The 15,775-nt window shown below is 50.6% G+C and overlaps 1 protein-coding gene and 1 long non-coding RNA gene across 10 annotated transcripts in view; one reads left to right on the plus strand and one right to left on the minus strand.

Annotated features, from left to right (window-relative positions):
* Nucleotides 1-3,842, minus strand: part of LOC145527371 (uncharacterized) — a 39,354-nt gene extending 35,512 nt beyond the window's left edge. The window contains exons 1-2 of the long non-coding RNA XR_014069719.1: nucleotides 3,760-3,842; nucleotides 124-1,976 (exon numbers count right to left, since the gene is read on the minus strand). This is a non-coding gene — a long non-coding RNA (uncharacterized LOC145527371). The remainder of the gene's footprint in view (nucleotides 1-123; nucleotides 1,977-3,759) is intronic.
* Nucleotides 1-5,523, plus strand: part of GALNT18 (polypeptide N-acetylgalactosaminyltransferase 18) — a 468,216-nt gene extending 462,693 nt beyond the window's left edge. For all 9 annotated transcript variants that reach the window (XM_081545252.1, XM_081545250.1, XM_081545251.1 and 6 more), the window contains one exon: nucleotides 5,100-5,523. In XM_081545252.1, the coding sequence (XP_081401378.1) occupies nucleotides 5,100-5,246 (147 nt within the window). In that variant the 3' untranslated portion in view covers nucleotides 5,247-5,523. The remainder of the gene's footprint in view (nucleotides 1-5,099) is intronic.
* Nucleotides 5,524-15,775: the final 10,252 nt, after the last annotated feature.

Consider the following 15,775-nt stretch of genomic DNA (forward strand, 5'->3'; position numbering starts at 1 on the left):
CTGCCTCCTGCTCATGGCAGTTCCCAAATCCTCCCAACCTGCTGGACTTAGTCTATCTGGACTGCTAGTGTAAAAAGAAGACCAGTGACTGGGAAACTTGAACGACAAACATTTATTACTCACCATTCTGGAGGCTGGAAAGTTCAGGATCAAGGTGCCAGCAGATTTGGTGTCTGGTGAGAGCCCTCTTCCTGGTTTTCACATGGCCACCTTTTCACTGTGTCCTCACATGACCCAGAGAAAGAGACCATCTCTCCTGCTTTTCTTCTTATAAGGGCACTAATTCCATCAGGAGGGCTCCATCCCTAGGACCTAATTCCCACCCAAAGGCCCCACCTCTCATCACACTGTGGACCAGGGCTTCAAAACATGAATTTATAGGGGATACATTCAATCCACAGCACAGTTCTCCATTTTTGTGGATAATCTTAGCACCTTTAACACACTAAAGAATCCACTGTTCTCTCTTCCTCCTAGAATACACTCTCCACAAAGACAAAGATCTCCTCCTGTTTAGTCACTGATTTGTGTCAGTGGCCAGTAACTGTTCCCAGAATGTGATAGGCACTCATTAAATACTGGATGGATGGATAGAGCAATGAATCATGTCTTTGCAGAGAAGTCTCAAAAGAATTAGATCAACCTGACTCTCCAGAGCCCCTGGGGCTTATCAGATGGCCTTCTTCCACCCCAAGCTGTGGCACACCAGCGGCTCTCAGTCTAGTTCACCAACAGGCCTGGGTGGGGATACATGGAGGGGAGGGTCTGGCCACTCCTCCTAGCGGGGACCAGTGAAGGCGGCAGACTCCCAGCCTGACTCTACCACTGACTGACCATGTGGCCCAACTCTCTGAGCCTCAGTCTCCAATTCTACAAAATGGGAATAATGCTCACCTCCACTGCTCAGCGTTATTGTGAGGAACACTTGAAACAGTGTGTGAAGCACTTAACATGATGCTGGAGATGTGGGAAATGAGCCCTAACCGTCACTACTTTTATCTCAGGGCAGAGCCTGCAGGGAGAGGTAAGGATAGTAACCCCACCAGGCTGCCCCCAAAGGTGCTGAGCTCACTGTGAAGGGACTGAATAGAGAAAAGGAAGTCACCTTTGCAATTGTGGCATATCAAATTTGCCCAGGAATGGGGTGAGATTCCAGGGTTTGCTCAAGGACAGAGCTCGAGGTCTAGGAAGGAAGACAGGAGGGAGACTGGCCAGTGACCAGTGCAGCTCCACATCAGAGAGTGGGCTGGCTCCTCTCTCCATATTCCACATGTGTCCCAAGACATACACCAGGCCTCCAAGGTGGCCTTAGTACTCTGTTCTGGAAGATTCTCCTTCAAAGCCTCTGGGGAGAGAGCTCTCTTGGCCTCATTCTCCACCCTCAGGTCCAGATGCCCTCACTGAGGTTGTGTCTCCTTCACAGCCCTGCTCTTGGCCTCACTCCATTTCTTCCACAGCCTTCCCGGAGGCCATACAGGCCATTTCTGCCTCAGGGTCACCATGCTTCCTCTGTCCAGGATGATGAGAGTGCGTCTGGGTCAGGGTAGAGCCTGGGAAATGCCATATTTGAGTCTCTGAAGGAACACTCTGCTTCTCAGAGACCTCTGCCCCACCTCCCTCTCTTGGCCTTGGCACGGCGCCCCTGAGGAAGGCTTAGAATGTGCCCGAGTGGCTGGCAGGAAAGGAGAGGGCTATGGATGCCTCTGTTTTGGACAAGTTTCTCCAGACTTCAGCGGTCTGGGCTTGGTGAAGCAGCCTCATGGTTGGCAAGGCCTGGTCTGGCCTTGAGGACATCCTGAGCTGTCAGAATCCTCATCTGTCCCCCTTTTCTGCCTGTTGTGCCCTTTCTCTGGAGCCCAGATCCTGACACCGTGAAGAGCTTCATATCCATCTGTTGTGTTATAGCTGTTATAGGGGTTGCCCATCGATCCTTCTGCTCATTCTTCAGTCATCAGGACCAAAATAACCATCTGGCCCTAGAGAGAAAGGAAACAGAAGGACAGAGCAGCTTGCCCCAGGCAGAAGCATCTTTGTCCAGCCCTCTCCTCTGTCTCACCACCCGAATCGCCAGCAGACCTTGTGACTAGAGAGCTGGGCTGGTTCCATTCCCATCCTGCCTGAGCTCTCCTCCAGCCTCACAGGATAAGACATCCCACCAGGCTTCCAGGGACACAGGAGGATTGGGGGGGCTGGCCCCAGGCCCACAAAGCGCTAGACCCGGCCTGGGTGTGGGCAGCAGAGCGCTCAGGCCTTGGAAACCTGAGCCTGGGGGAGTGACTGGCTGGCCTCGCTCAGAGCAGGTGTCACAAGGGATTCCTCTGGGTTCAAAAGCCAAGATTTCGAGGGATAGGGAGAGGACCCAAGGTGGACCACAGCTTCTAGAGGTATGGCCTGAAGCTGGCCAACAAAGTCATCCAGTCGGGGCTCGGGAGCGTGGTGCAGCCACCAAAGTACAAAGTCCTTGGCTATGTCCAAGGAGCCTCTTGTCCAGTGGAGACAAGGTGGTGACCCTCTGCTGCATGGTCAGTTCTGAGTGACACACAACTACTGGAGTTTGTCCACAGGAAGGCAACCAGGGTGGGAAAATGAAACCAGATTGTCTCACAAGGAACTGGAAATGTTTCACCTGGTAGAGAATGGAACTAGGGGGGGGCTGTGGGCCCTATCTTCCCTTATGGGAAAGGAGAAGGTGCAGAAGCAGGAGCCCACCCACCTGTGGAAACCTTAGGGCACAGCCTGGCCCCTTGCTGGTTGCCCCCGAGACAACAATTTTCATTCAGTGGAGGAGAATTCTCCCAAGATGGAGTGGTCCAGGGAAGAGTGCCCATCCAGGAGGGCTCAGTCAGCTTGCAGCTGAGAATGAGAGGGCCAGCCTTCCATATCTCTTCCAACAGAGGGACCCCAGGGGCCTTTCCGAGCCCTGGCCTGGTGGCCCATCGTCCCTCGGCCCCTCAGAGCCTGAGCCTGAGGGCTTCTCTCTGGCTGCACCTCTGGGCCCCAGGTGAGCTGCTTTCGTTGTGGTGTCTCTCCACTCTTGGGATCAGCGAGTCCTTGCTCTCCTCAGGGGAGGTGCTGGGGTTGGGGCACACGAGGAGACACTGCTTTACTCCCTCGAATGCTTCTAAGGAGGTTTGCAGTCCCCGGGCCATCTCCCACACACAGGAAATGGGGAGTCCCACACCCCCCCCACCTCTGCCACCCTGGCTCCTTCACCTGCTGTTCAAAGTCCCTCTGAGAGAGCTGGATTTTTGTTTTAATTTATAACATATACGCAGATAGAACCATCCAAACATACATACCAAAATAAGTGTTCAACTCAATAATTTAAAACAAAGCCAACATTTAGGTAACCACCACCCAGGTCGGAAATAGCACACTCCCAGCTCTCAAGAAGCACCCTCAGACAGCCTACTGTCAATCATTTTCCCATTCCCTCCTCCCCAAGATACCCACCCCAGACTCTAAGTCTGTGGTCTTATTTTGCCTGTTTGGAAAGTATATAAGTTCTAATTGTGTATGTATTCTTTGTCTGGCTTCTTTTGCTAACATTGTATTTGTAGGATTTGTCCTTAATGAGTGGAGCTCTGGTTTGCTCATTTTTAATGCTGTAATGTACAGCATTTTTAATGTACAAGTTATGTGAATAACCACAAGTTATTTATCCATTGTGCTATTGATGGACATTTGGGTTGTGTCCAGGTTGGAGCTTTTATAAACCATGCTTCAGAACCGGTGCAGACAGTTCTTCTGGGTACCCACCTGGGCATGGGGTTGGTGGGTCTCAGGGCTGTGTGCACTCAGCTGCAGGAGATGCTGCCCATTTCCCAGGTGATTGGAAGAACTCAGTATTCTCTTGAGGTGTCAGTGGTTGCCATGGAGACAGTGGTGACCAAGGGGATGGCTTCCTTACAGAAGAGGTGCGTGTCCCCCTCTGTCACAGGGTGCTGTTCACTGGGATGGGCATAGGGACAGCTGGGGGGTGCACTACAGAGTCCTGCTTGTGGAGAGGGAGGGGGGCCAGTTAGGAGACTGGTGCAGTTGTCCAGGTGACAGAAGACCATGGCCCGAGCCAGGGCAGATGTGATGGCATGGGGATAGTGGGACAGTCACAGGGTATGAAGAGGAATTGGTAGGACTTGGTGGCTAATCAGTACTGGGGAGAAGCAGAGGTGTCAGTGGAAATGCTTGGTTATTTCTGAGATGGGAAGCACAGGAGGAGTAGATTCTGGGGAAAAGTGAGTTTGTCCATATACTCCAGTACCATGAAGCTCCAGGGGGCCAACTTATAAGAGCCTGCCTGCTTGGGAAGCCAAAGTCAGGCTGAGCACATCTTTGGTGAAACTCAGAATACTCCAAGAGTCTGAACTGACACCCAGGTGCCAACCAGCAGCCTCAGAGTGTCTAAGGCCTGCAAGGATCTCACTAAAAGCAAAAATTGGAGGTTTCTTCTTTGCGGCTGTAGGGCTGCTTTAAGAAGCAGAACCACCCTTCTTTCAAGGGCTTTGAGCATAAACTGAGTATGCATGGCTACAGAACCTTCTGGGACATCAGCAGCATAGAGGGAAACCAAGCATATCCAGGGCTGATGGAGCCCAGGGCTGTAAGACAGTATCTAGGAGCCCGGGTTTGGTTGAGTCCAGCACTGATGACTCCAGAGGTCCAATTGGGAGCAAGGACCCTAAAAGCAGGAGGTCTTGGGCCTCTGGTGATGCTCACATTCAGGCCAATCATGGGCGGCCCCAAGGAGCTAGGATTTGCAGAACAAATGGGGAGCAGGGCCCAGCCCCCACAGCAGGTGCTATAGAAGCCAACCAGCATGCCACACCCAGCTAGGTAGATGGAAGCTGGGCTGGGGCATTCCTGTCCTCTTTCCTAACAAAGGACTAGGGCCTTGTGAAGAAAACGGAGGCACAGGGTCCCATCTGGGGGAGGAAACCAGCTCCTGGAGATGGGGAGCCTTAGGCTCTGTGGGCCTGCTGACCCCAGACCTCCCGCAGCCTCCCAGGATCCCACGTGTCTACACCCACAAGTAATCCCACCAGCCACTGGGCCTGAGGCTCCCCACGCCCTCTGACCCCACTCTCCACCCTGGCTCCTAGGGAGGCCCCATCCAGAACCGCAAGTCCAAGCGCTGTCTGGAGCTGCAGGAGAACAACGAAGCGGAGTTCGGCTTCCAACTGGTGCTGCAGAGGTGCTCGGGCCAGCACTGGAGCATCACCAACGTCCTGAGGAGCCTGGCATCCTGACCCCGCCGGGAGCTGCCCCCACGCCCCGCCCCTTTGCTACTGTGTAGCACCTGCTGCAACGCTGCCTGCTGTCCGTGTGGGGGTGTTTGGAGTCTGGGGAACCAGGTTGGTGGGCCCCCAAAAGAGCTTTGTATTTCCTATTCAATTTTCATGGAGTTTATAGAAAGATGCCGAATGGTGGGTGAGGGTATAATATCATAAACTATTTTGCAACTGTAAATAGGGGACACGTGGAAAATATTTATAACTGACAATAAAATACCATTGATTAAGAAAAGGGGTGTTACAGTCATTTGGTGGAGATTCAGGCCTGGCTCCTCTGAACTTGGAGCTCTCGTAGCCCAAGACGTGGCTGTGTTTGCCCTCCCTGCTCCCACCCCTGAGAAAGGAGACTTTGAGGCCACGCAGAAAGTGGGAGCTTGTTGTGCAAGCTGCCAGCTTTCTCTGTGGGGCCCAGGGAGATGAGATGGGCACCTCGACCTCAGGGTCACCTCCAGAGAGAGGGTTCCCTCCGCCTCCACAAGACACCTCAGCCCTTCATCCTGAGAAACCAGGAAGGCTCATCAGCCACTGGGCTTCAGACCACACTGCTCTCCGGAAGCCACTGCCTTCACCTCCCAAAGCTGTCCACAGCTCAGGCCCTCAGCAGTGAGACGTGCGTCAGCAGCTGCCACATCCGGCTGCTGAAACCGTCAGCTCCTTCCATGAATCATGGTGCATTAGTTTCCAGGGGCAACAACGTGCCACACACTGGGTGGCTTAAACAGCTGTTGTCACATGGCTCTGAAGGCTAGGAGTCCGAAGTCGGAGTGTCAGCTGGGCTGGCTCCTTCTGAGAGCTGTGAGGAGAATCGGGTCCAGGCCTCTCCCCAAGTGTCTAAAAGCCTCAGGTGTTCCTTGGCTTGTAGGTGGCTGGCTCCCCACTGCGTGTTTCCTTCCTCCCCGTGTCATCACCCCCATTCCTTCTGTGCTCGCCCCGATCACCTCTTGAATGCCAATCTCTAGCCCTGTTCCTGGGAGAAGCAGCTCACAGCCAGTCCCTCTGTGCAAGGCCCCCCAAAACCCATGACACAGTGATACTCAAATCCCCATATGTGCCCGGACCTCTCCTCTGCGCCCTAGGTCCAATCTCCCACTGCTGACGGACCCCGGGCAGCTAGGTGGCTGTCCTTTGGACAGTGCTCATCTGACGTGCAGAAAACACATCACTCATCCTCCCAGGCCCCCCCAGGTGACCAGCACCGCCCTCCTCCAGGCGCTCACAGCAGAGTCCTCTGTCTCTAACCTGCCCACTTCTCACTCCCATATCTTGTCGGTCCATCATGGCAGTGATGCCCCTTCAACAGCCCCAGAATCCCCTCCCTGGGCCCCCTCATCACTCACGAGGACCTGCCTCCCCATCTCCAGCCTTCCTCCATTCCTATCTCACCTCCCCTCCGCACTAGTTTTCAAGGAATCTTTCTGAAATCCAAATATGATGAGATTTTTTTTCCTGGCCTTCAGTGGGTCTCACCAAAGATGGCAAACACCTAGCTAAGATACCAGACTCAGAGCTTTCTTCTGTGGTGAGTCCAGGGCCCAAGTGTTGGAAGCACCCAGGTTAGGGGCCTTACACACAGGAGTGGGTGTGAGTGCAAGAAGGCCTGGCCTCCTGGCTGTCACCCTAACTGGACGCCTGTAGCCCTAGTCCACCCTCTAGGGACGGTAGTGTCCAATGGCTTCTTCCCTTCTTTTCAGGAAGTTTTTCTTTGTGTATGTACTAGTTTGCTAGAGCTTCTATAACAAAATACCACAGACCAGGTGGCTTCAACAACAGAAATGTGGTGTTTCATGTTCCTGGAGCCCAGAAGTCCAAAATGAAGGTATTGGCAGTGTTGATTCTCCGAAGGGCTGTGAAGAAAGGGAGTGTGCCAGGTCTCGCTCCCTAGCTGGTAAATAACCATCTTCTCTCTTATTTCCAAATTTCTCCTTCTTATAAGGACGCCATTTGTACTGGATTAATGTCCATCCTAATGACCTCATTTCAGCATCAGTATCTTGGTTAAGACCCCATCTCCAAACAAGGTAACATGCTGAAGTCAAGACTTCAACATATGAATAGGGGACACAAATTAATTCCTAACAGGGGAGCAGAGGAGGGTGAAGAGCAGACCCCAGGCCCCAGAAGGCTGCCTCCACTTGAGCCCACTTTGCCCAGCAAGTCCTGCCTGTGGGGCAGCCCAGGTGTCCCCGCCTCCACAGGGTGGGTCCTGAGCAGATGACAGGGGCTTTGCGGAAGGACCTGGGATGTTCATCATAGCCCTCTGTGTCCACGCACTTCTAAGGAAAACTGTCCAACCACAGCCCCAGCAGTGACCCCACTTGTACCATGACTAGGTTCCCCCCCATAGCTGATCTGACCTGACCGGTGGGCAGTATCCAGAGACTGGTCAGCGATTGATGACAATACAAGAAGGTGAGCTGGGCTGATCACATTCTGCCTGCAAACTGGCTCCATGACACAGTTGGTGAAGAAGACCAGGAGCCACGACCATAAAACAGAGATGAGCCCCAGAGGGCTGAGCGAGCCAGAGCTTGTGTGTGCTGAGAATGAGAGGGGGAAACCAAAGCAAGCAGAGACAGAAGGCTGCTGGTGAACAGAGGCAGCAGACCCACCACATGGATCTCTGATGTGGCCGTGACACAGACAGGGACAACAGACAGCCTCCCTCACCCCAGACCCAAACCGCTCACATGGTGCTAACTCTTGCCCCTGCTCTTTACAACAAACGAGACTGACTGCCAGAAGCAGGGTGTAAAGATTTCAGACATCAGCATCTACTCATGCACAGACCTTCAATTGTGTGTGAACGCACACACAATCCCTACAATTGCTGTGCACACAAGTAACAGGTAGGCATGCGTTTGCACCTTCAGAGTTTGCATGCACATGCACAGGCTTCACACATCCACGTGTGTGCACACGCATGCAGTATGTCATACACACACACACACACATACACACACTGACCCCAAATGGGAAAGTTACTTCTGTCCACTCTCCAAAAGTCTTTTTATAGGAATGAGGCTGCCACGATTTAACATTATTTAACATGGTCCCTGTGAAGCAGAGGCTACTGGAAATCAGAGCCCTTTTATTCTCATCCTCTCTTTCTAAATACAGACAAAAGATCCGAGGGAATTCTGAGGAAAGACAAAGACTCTCTGGCCTTAAGAGTCTATGTTTGCTTGCTTTCTTCATGATCGGGAAATAGGTGCAGGACAGAGTCACCCAAAACTGTGTGCTCAGCCTTGCTCATTCTCCAGCCCTTGATACCCAAGAGGAGAGAGGGGAACACAGTGGGCACACTTCCAGCTCCCGACCCCACAAGACCCTCACTGCCTGTCTCTGGCCTCAGTCCATCTCTCTGCCCACAGACAGGAACTATGTCTTTCCTCGGTGCTTTACCAACTGATTGGCCAGAAAGGGCCTGGGGGGACATTAGCCCTAATGTGGATATTTTTTCAGATTACACAGTGTGGTCACACCTGGGAGCCAGCCTTTAAAGATCGTCATCACATAATGCCTATTCTCTCTGTTCAACCTTCCCATCACTGTAGCCAGGGGAGGGGGCCCAGACCCATCCCTGGTCCCCACAGAGAGAACCTGTGGCCAGAGGTGGCTTCATGGTTGTGTGGCACGGGACCCTGAGTTCAGAGTCCCCTCCAACCACCTCCAGCCCCAACTTAGTTTGATGCTCTGCTGTCACCGTCTTGATAATTTCTGAACAAGGGACTCTGTACTTTTATTTTGTACTGGGCCCAGCAAAGTATACAGCAGATCCCACTTGTGACACAGCATTTTTTGTAGAAAACACCCAGAATCCAGCCCATGGCATAGAACCTTCTCCCAGGAGGAGCCGCTCCTGATGAGGGAAGCAGCTGAGCCCACTGGCCTAAGTTCAGAACCAGTCTTGGTGCACCCCCACCCCCACTCCCTCCTCCCATTCCTCCCTGTCCTCTTCCAGCTGACATTCCAATTCCTGCTGCTGCCACCCTCACAATAGCCCCTAGGGGGCGCTGTGCTCTGTCTGAAGGGTGCACTCAAATTCTGCCCCTGGGTTCCTTGGTGAGGAGCACCAAGATTTCCAAAAAGGATTGAACTACTAAAGGGACTATCCAAGGAAGTGATCCCTTGAGCAAAGAGGAGCATGGAGGTTGTTTTCCCCAATACTTTCTGCTCGCCTAAGATGTTCTACTCACACTTCATCCATCTTCAGTTCCTGGCCATGGACATGGCCCTGGTATAACTGGATCCCTTCCCCAGTGTGTGCCTGTATTCAGTCGCTCAGTCGTGTCCGACTCTTTGTGACCCTATGGACCAGAGCCCGCCAGGGTCCTCTGTCCATGGGATTCTCCAGGCAAGAATACAGGACTGGGTTGCCATGCCCTCCTCCAGGGAAACTTTCCTCCCCAGGGATTGAACCCACATCTCTTGCATCTCCTGCTTTGCAGGCTGATTCTTTACTGCTGAGCCCCCAGGGAACCCCCAGCCACTATGCCACACCACCTCCCAACTGCCTGGCTGCCTTCGCATGATATAGAGTCTCCCTGGGATGTGCCACGGTCCCCAGGAACCAGTCTCATGGGGCTCCACATGCTGCCAGAGCTGTAAACACCACCCCCCGTTTCATTTGCCTGGTGAGCCTGACCTTCCAAACGTGACCACGGTGAGAGTGTGATTAATGAGCCAATTACTTCTGTGGAAGACATCGTGCAAAATAAATGGCCCATTTCCCTTCAATTTACAGTTTTAATAAATAAATAGTGCTCCGTGCTCTGGTTTTGTTTATGGCTGCTCATACCTGAAAGTTTGTGATGAATCTTTGCATTGTTCATTTCCAAAATTAATCAGATCTGCCAGATGACTCTGAAATATAGGACTGCATTTGTCCTTCGATGTTAACAGCAAGACAGGCAGGTGGGGCCCCAGGAAAAGGCGGGCCGAGCGGAAGGGTGCACAGAGGGCAGAATGATTAGAGTTCTGGTGCCCTGGCCCTGGAGGCCCAGTGCCCACAGGTGGAAACCATTGTCAGGGGGGCTCAGAATGTAGCTTCACGGTTAATGGTTCAAGGAAAATCACCAGGAGGACAAGGACAGAGGAGAGGCAGAAACTTCTTTCCTCTGCTTCAAACTTGGGTAGTTTGGCCAAACTGGACAGTGTGTCCAAACTCCATCAAATGGGCCAAACATTAAAAGGCCTTTACCTCCTCTCCAGGGGTCATAGGTGTTTGCAGAGTCATGTACTCAACCAGATGTCTTTTTTAGGTCCCTCTGTGCAGGCACAGGGCAAAAGGACAGAAGGTCAGGCATCTCTTGTGGGGTGCTCACCATCTGAAAGTTGTCTTGGGTGGGATGGTAGATCACCAAGATTCAGTATGATCAGAAGTAGAAGAGATTCAACAATCAAATATCCATGATGTGCATTTACAGTCTACACACTTTGATGTACATACATCTAGTGAAGTCTCAATGTAGGTCATGAGGTTAATATTAAGCATCCATTTTACAGATGAGGAATAGAAGAGGTTCCAAAGGGATCAAGTTCTCAGAGCTAGTAAGTGAAAGAGTTCGTATTCATATCTAGGTCTTCGGTCTCCAAGAGCAGTGTTGCTGTTTTTCATATAGATATGCTCTGTCTGTGAGAATGCAAGTTAGTTTTTCTTTGACATTGGTGTGACTGGGCCTCTTTACATTCCCTTCTACATGTGTTTTATCCCCGTCAAACAATTCTTTGGAGGATCTCCACAGACCCCTTGAAATGATCAGTCTACCTGTGCTGTCCCTCCTGCTAGACTGTGAGAATCTTGAGGGCAGCAGCATCACTTAATCTGTCTTGTATCCCTCTCTCCTAGCACAGTGCCTGGCATGCATGTGTGTAGTCATTCAGCGTGTATGTACCAATCATCTACTGGGTGCCGTGTGCTGGGGACACAACAGTGAATGAAAAGAGACACAGCCACTACCTTCATAGAGCTTACATACTAGTGGAAAAGACAAATGTCAACCACATAATTGAATAAACAATGTGAAATTGAACTGTAGTTAAGTATCAAGAAGGAGATAAGAGTTGGGTGCTGAGGAAGTGACATCTGAGCTGAGCTATGTTGAGGAGCATTAACTAGAGGACAGAGACATGTCCTTCCATCCTGGGGACCAGCACATGGAGACGCAGGTGAGGGGGCTTATGGACAGCTCACATAGGCAGGTCTGAAAGAGTGAAGGGGCAAAATAGGAGAGTGGAGTAGGTGATACCCTACCACGAAGGCCTTTGTAAGCTTTGCTAAGGATGGAGTCTTTATCCTCAGGATGAGGGAAGACACTGAAAAGTTTTAAGCAGGCAGGTGACATGATCAGAGTTGCATTTGATTGGAGGAGGGCAAACACTTTCCCAGGTAGATCAAGGAGGAGGTAGGGATGATGATAGCTTTGACCAGGGTCACAGCAGTGACGATGGAGAGAAGAAGAAATTCCAAGGTCACAGAGCAGGTAAAGTAGATGGATCACAGCAGTGGTTTGAATATGGAGCATGAGAAAGAGAGGGTATGAAGGGCACCACTCCCTGGGATAAGAGTATGTCATGAGGATCCATTTGGAAAGCAAGATCCTGAACTTAGTCTTAAGTCTATCAAGAGTTTGAGGACCCTTCAAGCTCTCCAGAATGAGATGTCAGGAGAATTTGACAATCTGACAGTGGGATATGTGGGTGCAGGGTGTGCTCATGGCAGGGGATTAATAATGTGTCCTAAATTAATGTTCTCAGCTTCTCTCTCTCTTCCACCATGTCTTCTCATGAAGAGATAATGATGGTTCTTAGGATATTTAGAAATAGACATGATTCACCTTGGATAGAGGCTTCGGAAGGAGAAGGCTCCATAAACCCAAGTCATTACCAACTGCCAGGTGCACAGAGTTTTACAGCCCACATGGGGCCCTAACTCATTTGAGCTTAACAATAACCTGGGATTATTACCTCCATTTGAGGTTACAAGGTTTGTCCTGAGAAATCATGTATTGGATCAAGTGTAAACTACTTTCTTATTATCATCTCCTTCTGGAAGAATTGAAACTGCAAAAAGCTTCCCTTATGAGACACATGAATCCAATCCAGTCTACACATATCCTTGAGCACAAATTTAAAAGGCAAAGGAAAGGCTACAAAGACATGTACGAAAAAAGACCCTGCCCTCGAGGAGATCATAGACTAGAAAACAAGAGCCTCAGCTGATTGTAATACATGGAACAATGTGGGAGAATACCATAGAAGATTCATTTAAAGAAAATGTCTCTTATTATAAAAAATAATGTCTAATGTAAACAAATACATAATATAGAACTGTAAAAGAAAATGAAAGAGTATCCAAGTCCCACTCTGAGGTACCCATGTCATTGTTCTGTCTGTTTAACTTTGGTGGGTGCTTGAGATTGGACTTTTCATTTCCATTAGTCGATGCATGGCCTGTTATGTTTGAGCTGGTTTTAGCTGGAGTTTCTGTAACGTGCAATCAAAAGAATCTTGACTAATAAGGTTATTTTGAGAATTCAATCAATTAAAGAATACAAAGTGCTTAACACTGTACCTCAAATAGAGTTAAGTACTCAATAAACATTAACTGCTATTATTCCTATGGTTCAATCTATTGGATTGGTGGGGCCAGGTACACAAAAGGCTGTTTACGTGAAATACTGAGGAGCTTCCTGGGAGAAAATTAATCCTAAGAGAAGAGGAATCCAAGCACCTAACATTCAGCGAGAAAGCGTTAGTCAACAGGACCCAGGAGCGATTCTGAGGACAGCCTAGTGTCTGCCAGTCAGCACTTTCTCCCGGGTCAGCTCTCCCAGAAGCCCAGGTACACACCGTGTGGAGGAGGGTGGCTGAGATGGGACAGAGGAGCCTGGAAGTGACCCCTTACACAACGTGTGCGCATGCTCAGTCATGTCTGACTCTTTGTGACTCCGTGGACTGTAGCCCACCAGGCTCCTCTCTCTCTGGAATTCTCCAGGCAAGAATATTGGAGTGGTTCCCCTGCCAGGGGACCTTCCTAACCCCTGGGAAGTGAGATTGAGATGGGAAGTGTCTGCTCCCCCACATGCTCTCCTGAGGTTGGCTGCTGGCATGGCCCAGCACAAGCAGAAGAGGAAAGCTCTCCCCTGCTTTGCTATAGAGGACAGGGACCTTGTCACTTTGAGTCCTCCCATGCTGAAAGGTCAGTTAGGGCTAGTTTGCTCTGAGGGAGCCAAATCCCCAAATAAATGTTTAGTCTCTTTGAGACATTGTTTCTAAGCATTGGACACAAGAAGTCTAAGAGGGGGAAACAAAATACAGGTTCTACCTCAGGGGCTAATTATCTAAAGAAAAATAGTATGTATGCAGGTATATGTGTATATATGTATGTATGAGATTCCCAGGTGGCACAGTGGTAAAGAATCTGCCTGTCAATGCAGGAGATGCAGGAGACCTGGTTTCGATCTCTGGGTTGGGAAGATCCCCTGGCAGGAGAACCAGTCCTATATTCTTGCCTGGAGAATCCCAGGGACAGAGGAGCCTGGCGGGATACAGTCCACAGAGTCACAAAGAGTCAGACACGACTGAGCATGCACACACGGTGGGTGAGTGGTGCCCCACAGAGATGTATCGGGTGGTTCCCTCTAGAAACATGGGAACACAACAGCCCCTATTCATTTCAACTTTGGGGTTTTACTTCCAAGAAAACAGATGAAGTCCCATTTGGCATCCTATCACCCAAAAATAGATCCTTGACCTAGATACTGAACTGTGGGTTCTCTAGGAATCTGGCATCTTGGTACAGTCCCAGAAACTCCGGACACAGAGGGAATGTATATATCAGTTGAGGAGATGTTTGAGCTGCTCTACACCCCACCGTATACCTGTAATAACCCCCATCACTGAAGCTTGTCTGTATGTGTCTCCCCTTGAGACTCAACCAGGCTCCCTATCCCTGCAGCTGCCTTGCCTCACACAGATACCTGAGGCCCCTGGGAGCCAGCCTGGGCTTCACAGCAACCCTCTGTCTCTGTCTGTTGCTGATCCTTGTGAACTGTGCCTGGGGAGCCTCGTACGCAGCTGTCCTTGGTACTAGACATAACCCTTGAATTTTAGACTCTATCGGGGCTCTCAGCACACCAGCTCCTTGGGCACCCACCTGCCTCCAAAGCAGAAGGCCACACATGAGATGATAACATCATTAGGAATGGACAGGACCTGCCAGTAGCAGAGTCAGCTCTGTTTGGGGGAAACTCTGCCAGACAGGGGATTTCTTGTCTGTCACTGTGGCCATGCTGTGGCCATGCATCTTCAGCTCCCCTAAATGAAGAGATGGCTGTTTAGGTGCAATCCACAGACCCAATTTGAGAACACAAATGACATGGCTCCAGCCTCACTGGCAGGAATTATGGCTCTCGAATTAGGCACAATCTGCAAAATAAGTGAAACTGTCGACACAGAGAAATGTGTTTTAAAACACGATGTGATCTATGGTTAAAGCCTGTGAATTCTGCATCCACCTCAGAAATATTCCACTTTCAGAGCAATTTTCTCACTAACTAGCTCTCTCTTGAATGGACCACATGTCTTTTTCATCACTATGTCAGTCCTGCCTCCATTGGCAGCCGTTCCCAACTGCTGGGTCCACCGATTCCCCATCCACAGGCCCAAACATGCTTAGATCCTGGGCCCTGATTCACAGAGACCCATTTGGCCCTCTCTTTGTGCTCATCTTGGTCTCTGATGCAAATTCCCATCCCAGTCATTGTGAGCACTGAAGTCTTACCTTATTTACAGCACAGATATACAGGGGACTGTGGTACCTGTCAGCTTCCTGCCATGTAGACTTGAGGTAGCGTCTATTTCCCATCATTGTGCTGTGTTGAGAGTCATTCATTGGTTCATGCATTCATCCATTTACTCAACAAATAATTATAAAACACCTGCTAAGGCCACATACTTTTCTGTGCCCTAGAGACACGGTGGTAAACAAGAGAACCTAATCCCTCCTGTCAGGGGTGCTGGGCCAGGACAACCCCACAAGGCCCAGCTCAAGACAAGCATGGTCTCCTGGCTTCCCTCGTGTGCAGAATGGGGTGGTCACGAAGCAAAAACTTGTGGCCAAACAGCCTTCAGCCACAGTTGAGGGAAGTGGCTGCCATGTGAAGCTGGGTTTCCTGTGACTTGTGCCCACACTACATGGCTGCCCTTTTAAATATTTAGTCTGCCCCCACCCCCAGCCAACAGTTTCAGGAGTCTGAGCTGGTGTCTGCATCACCTAGTCTGTCTAGTCCACAGACATGGGTCGCTCCGCCAATCTCTCCAGATGGGAACAACCATCTATTGCGCTGTCTCGTGTTGCTATTCTCTCCCCAAAGTAGGTGCCCTTGTTTCACCCATGCAGGCCATGGATAGATGTGGATGCTTGTCCCCGGTCTGGGTCCAGCATCCCAGGTCCCCACAACTAATTTCCTGAGTCCAGTTCT

Source organism: Giraffa tippelskirchi, chromosome 11, assembly GCF_054371585.1.
Source record: "Giraffa tippelskirchi isolate mGirTip1 chromosome 11, T2T-mGirTip1v1.2.pri, whole genome shotgun sequence".
Lineage (NCBI taxonomy): Eukaryota > Metazoa > Chordata > Mammalia > Artiodactyla > Giraffidae > Giraffa > Giraffa tippelskirchi.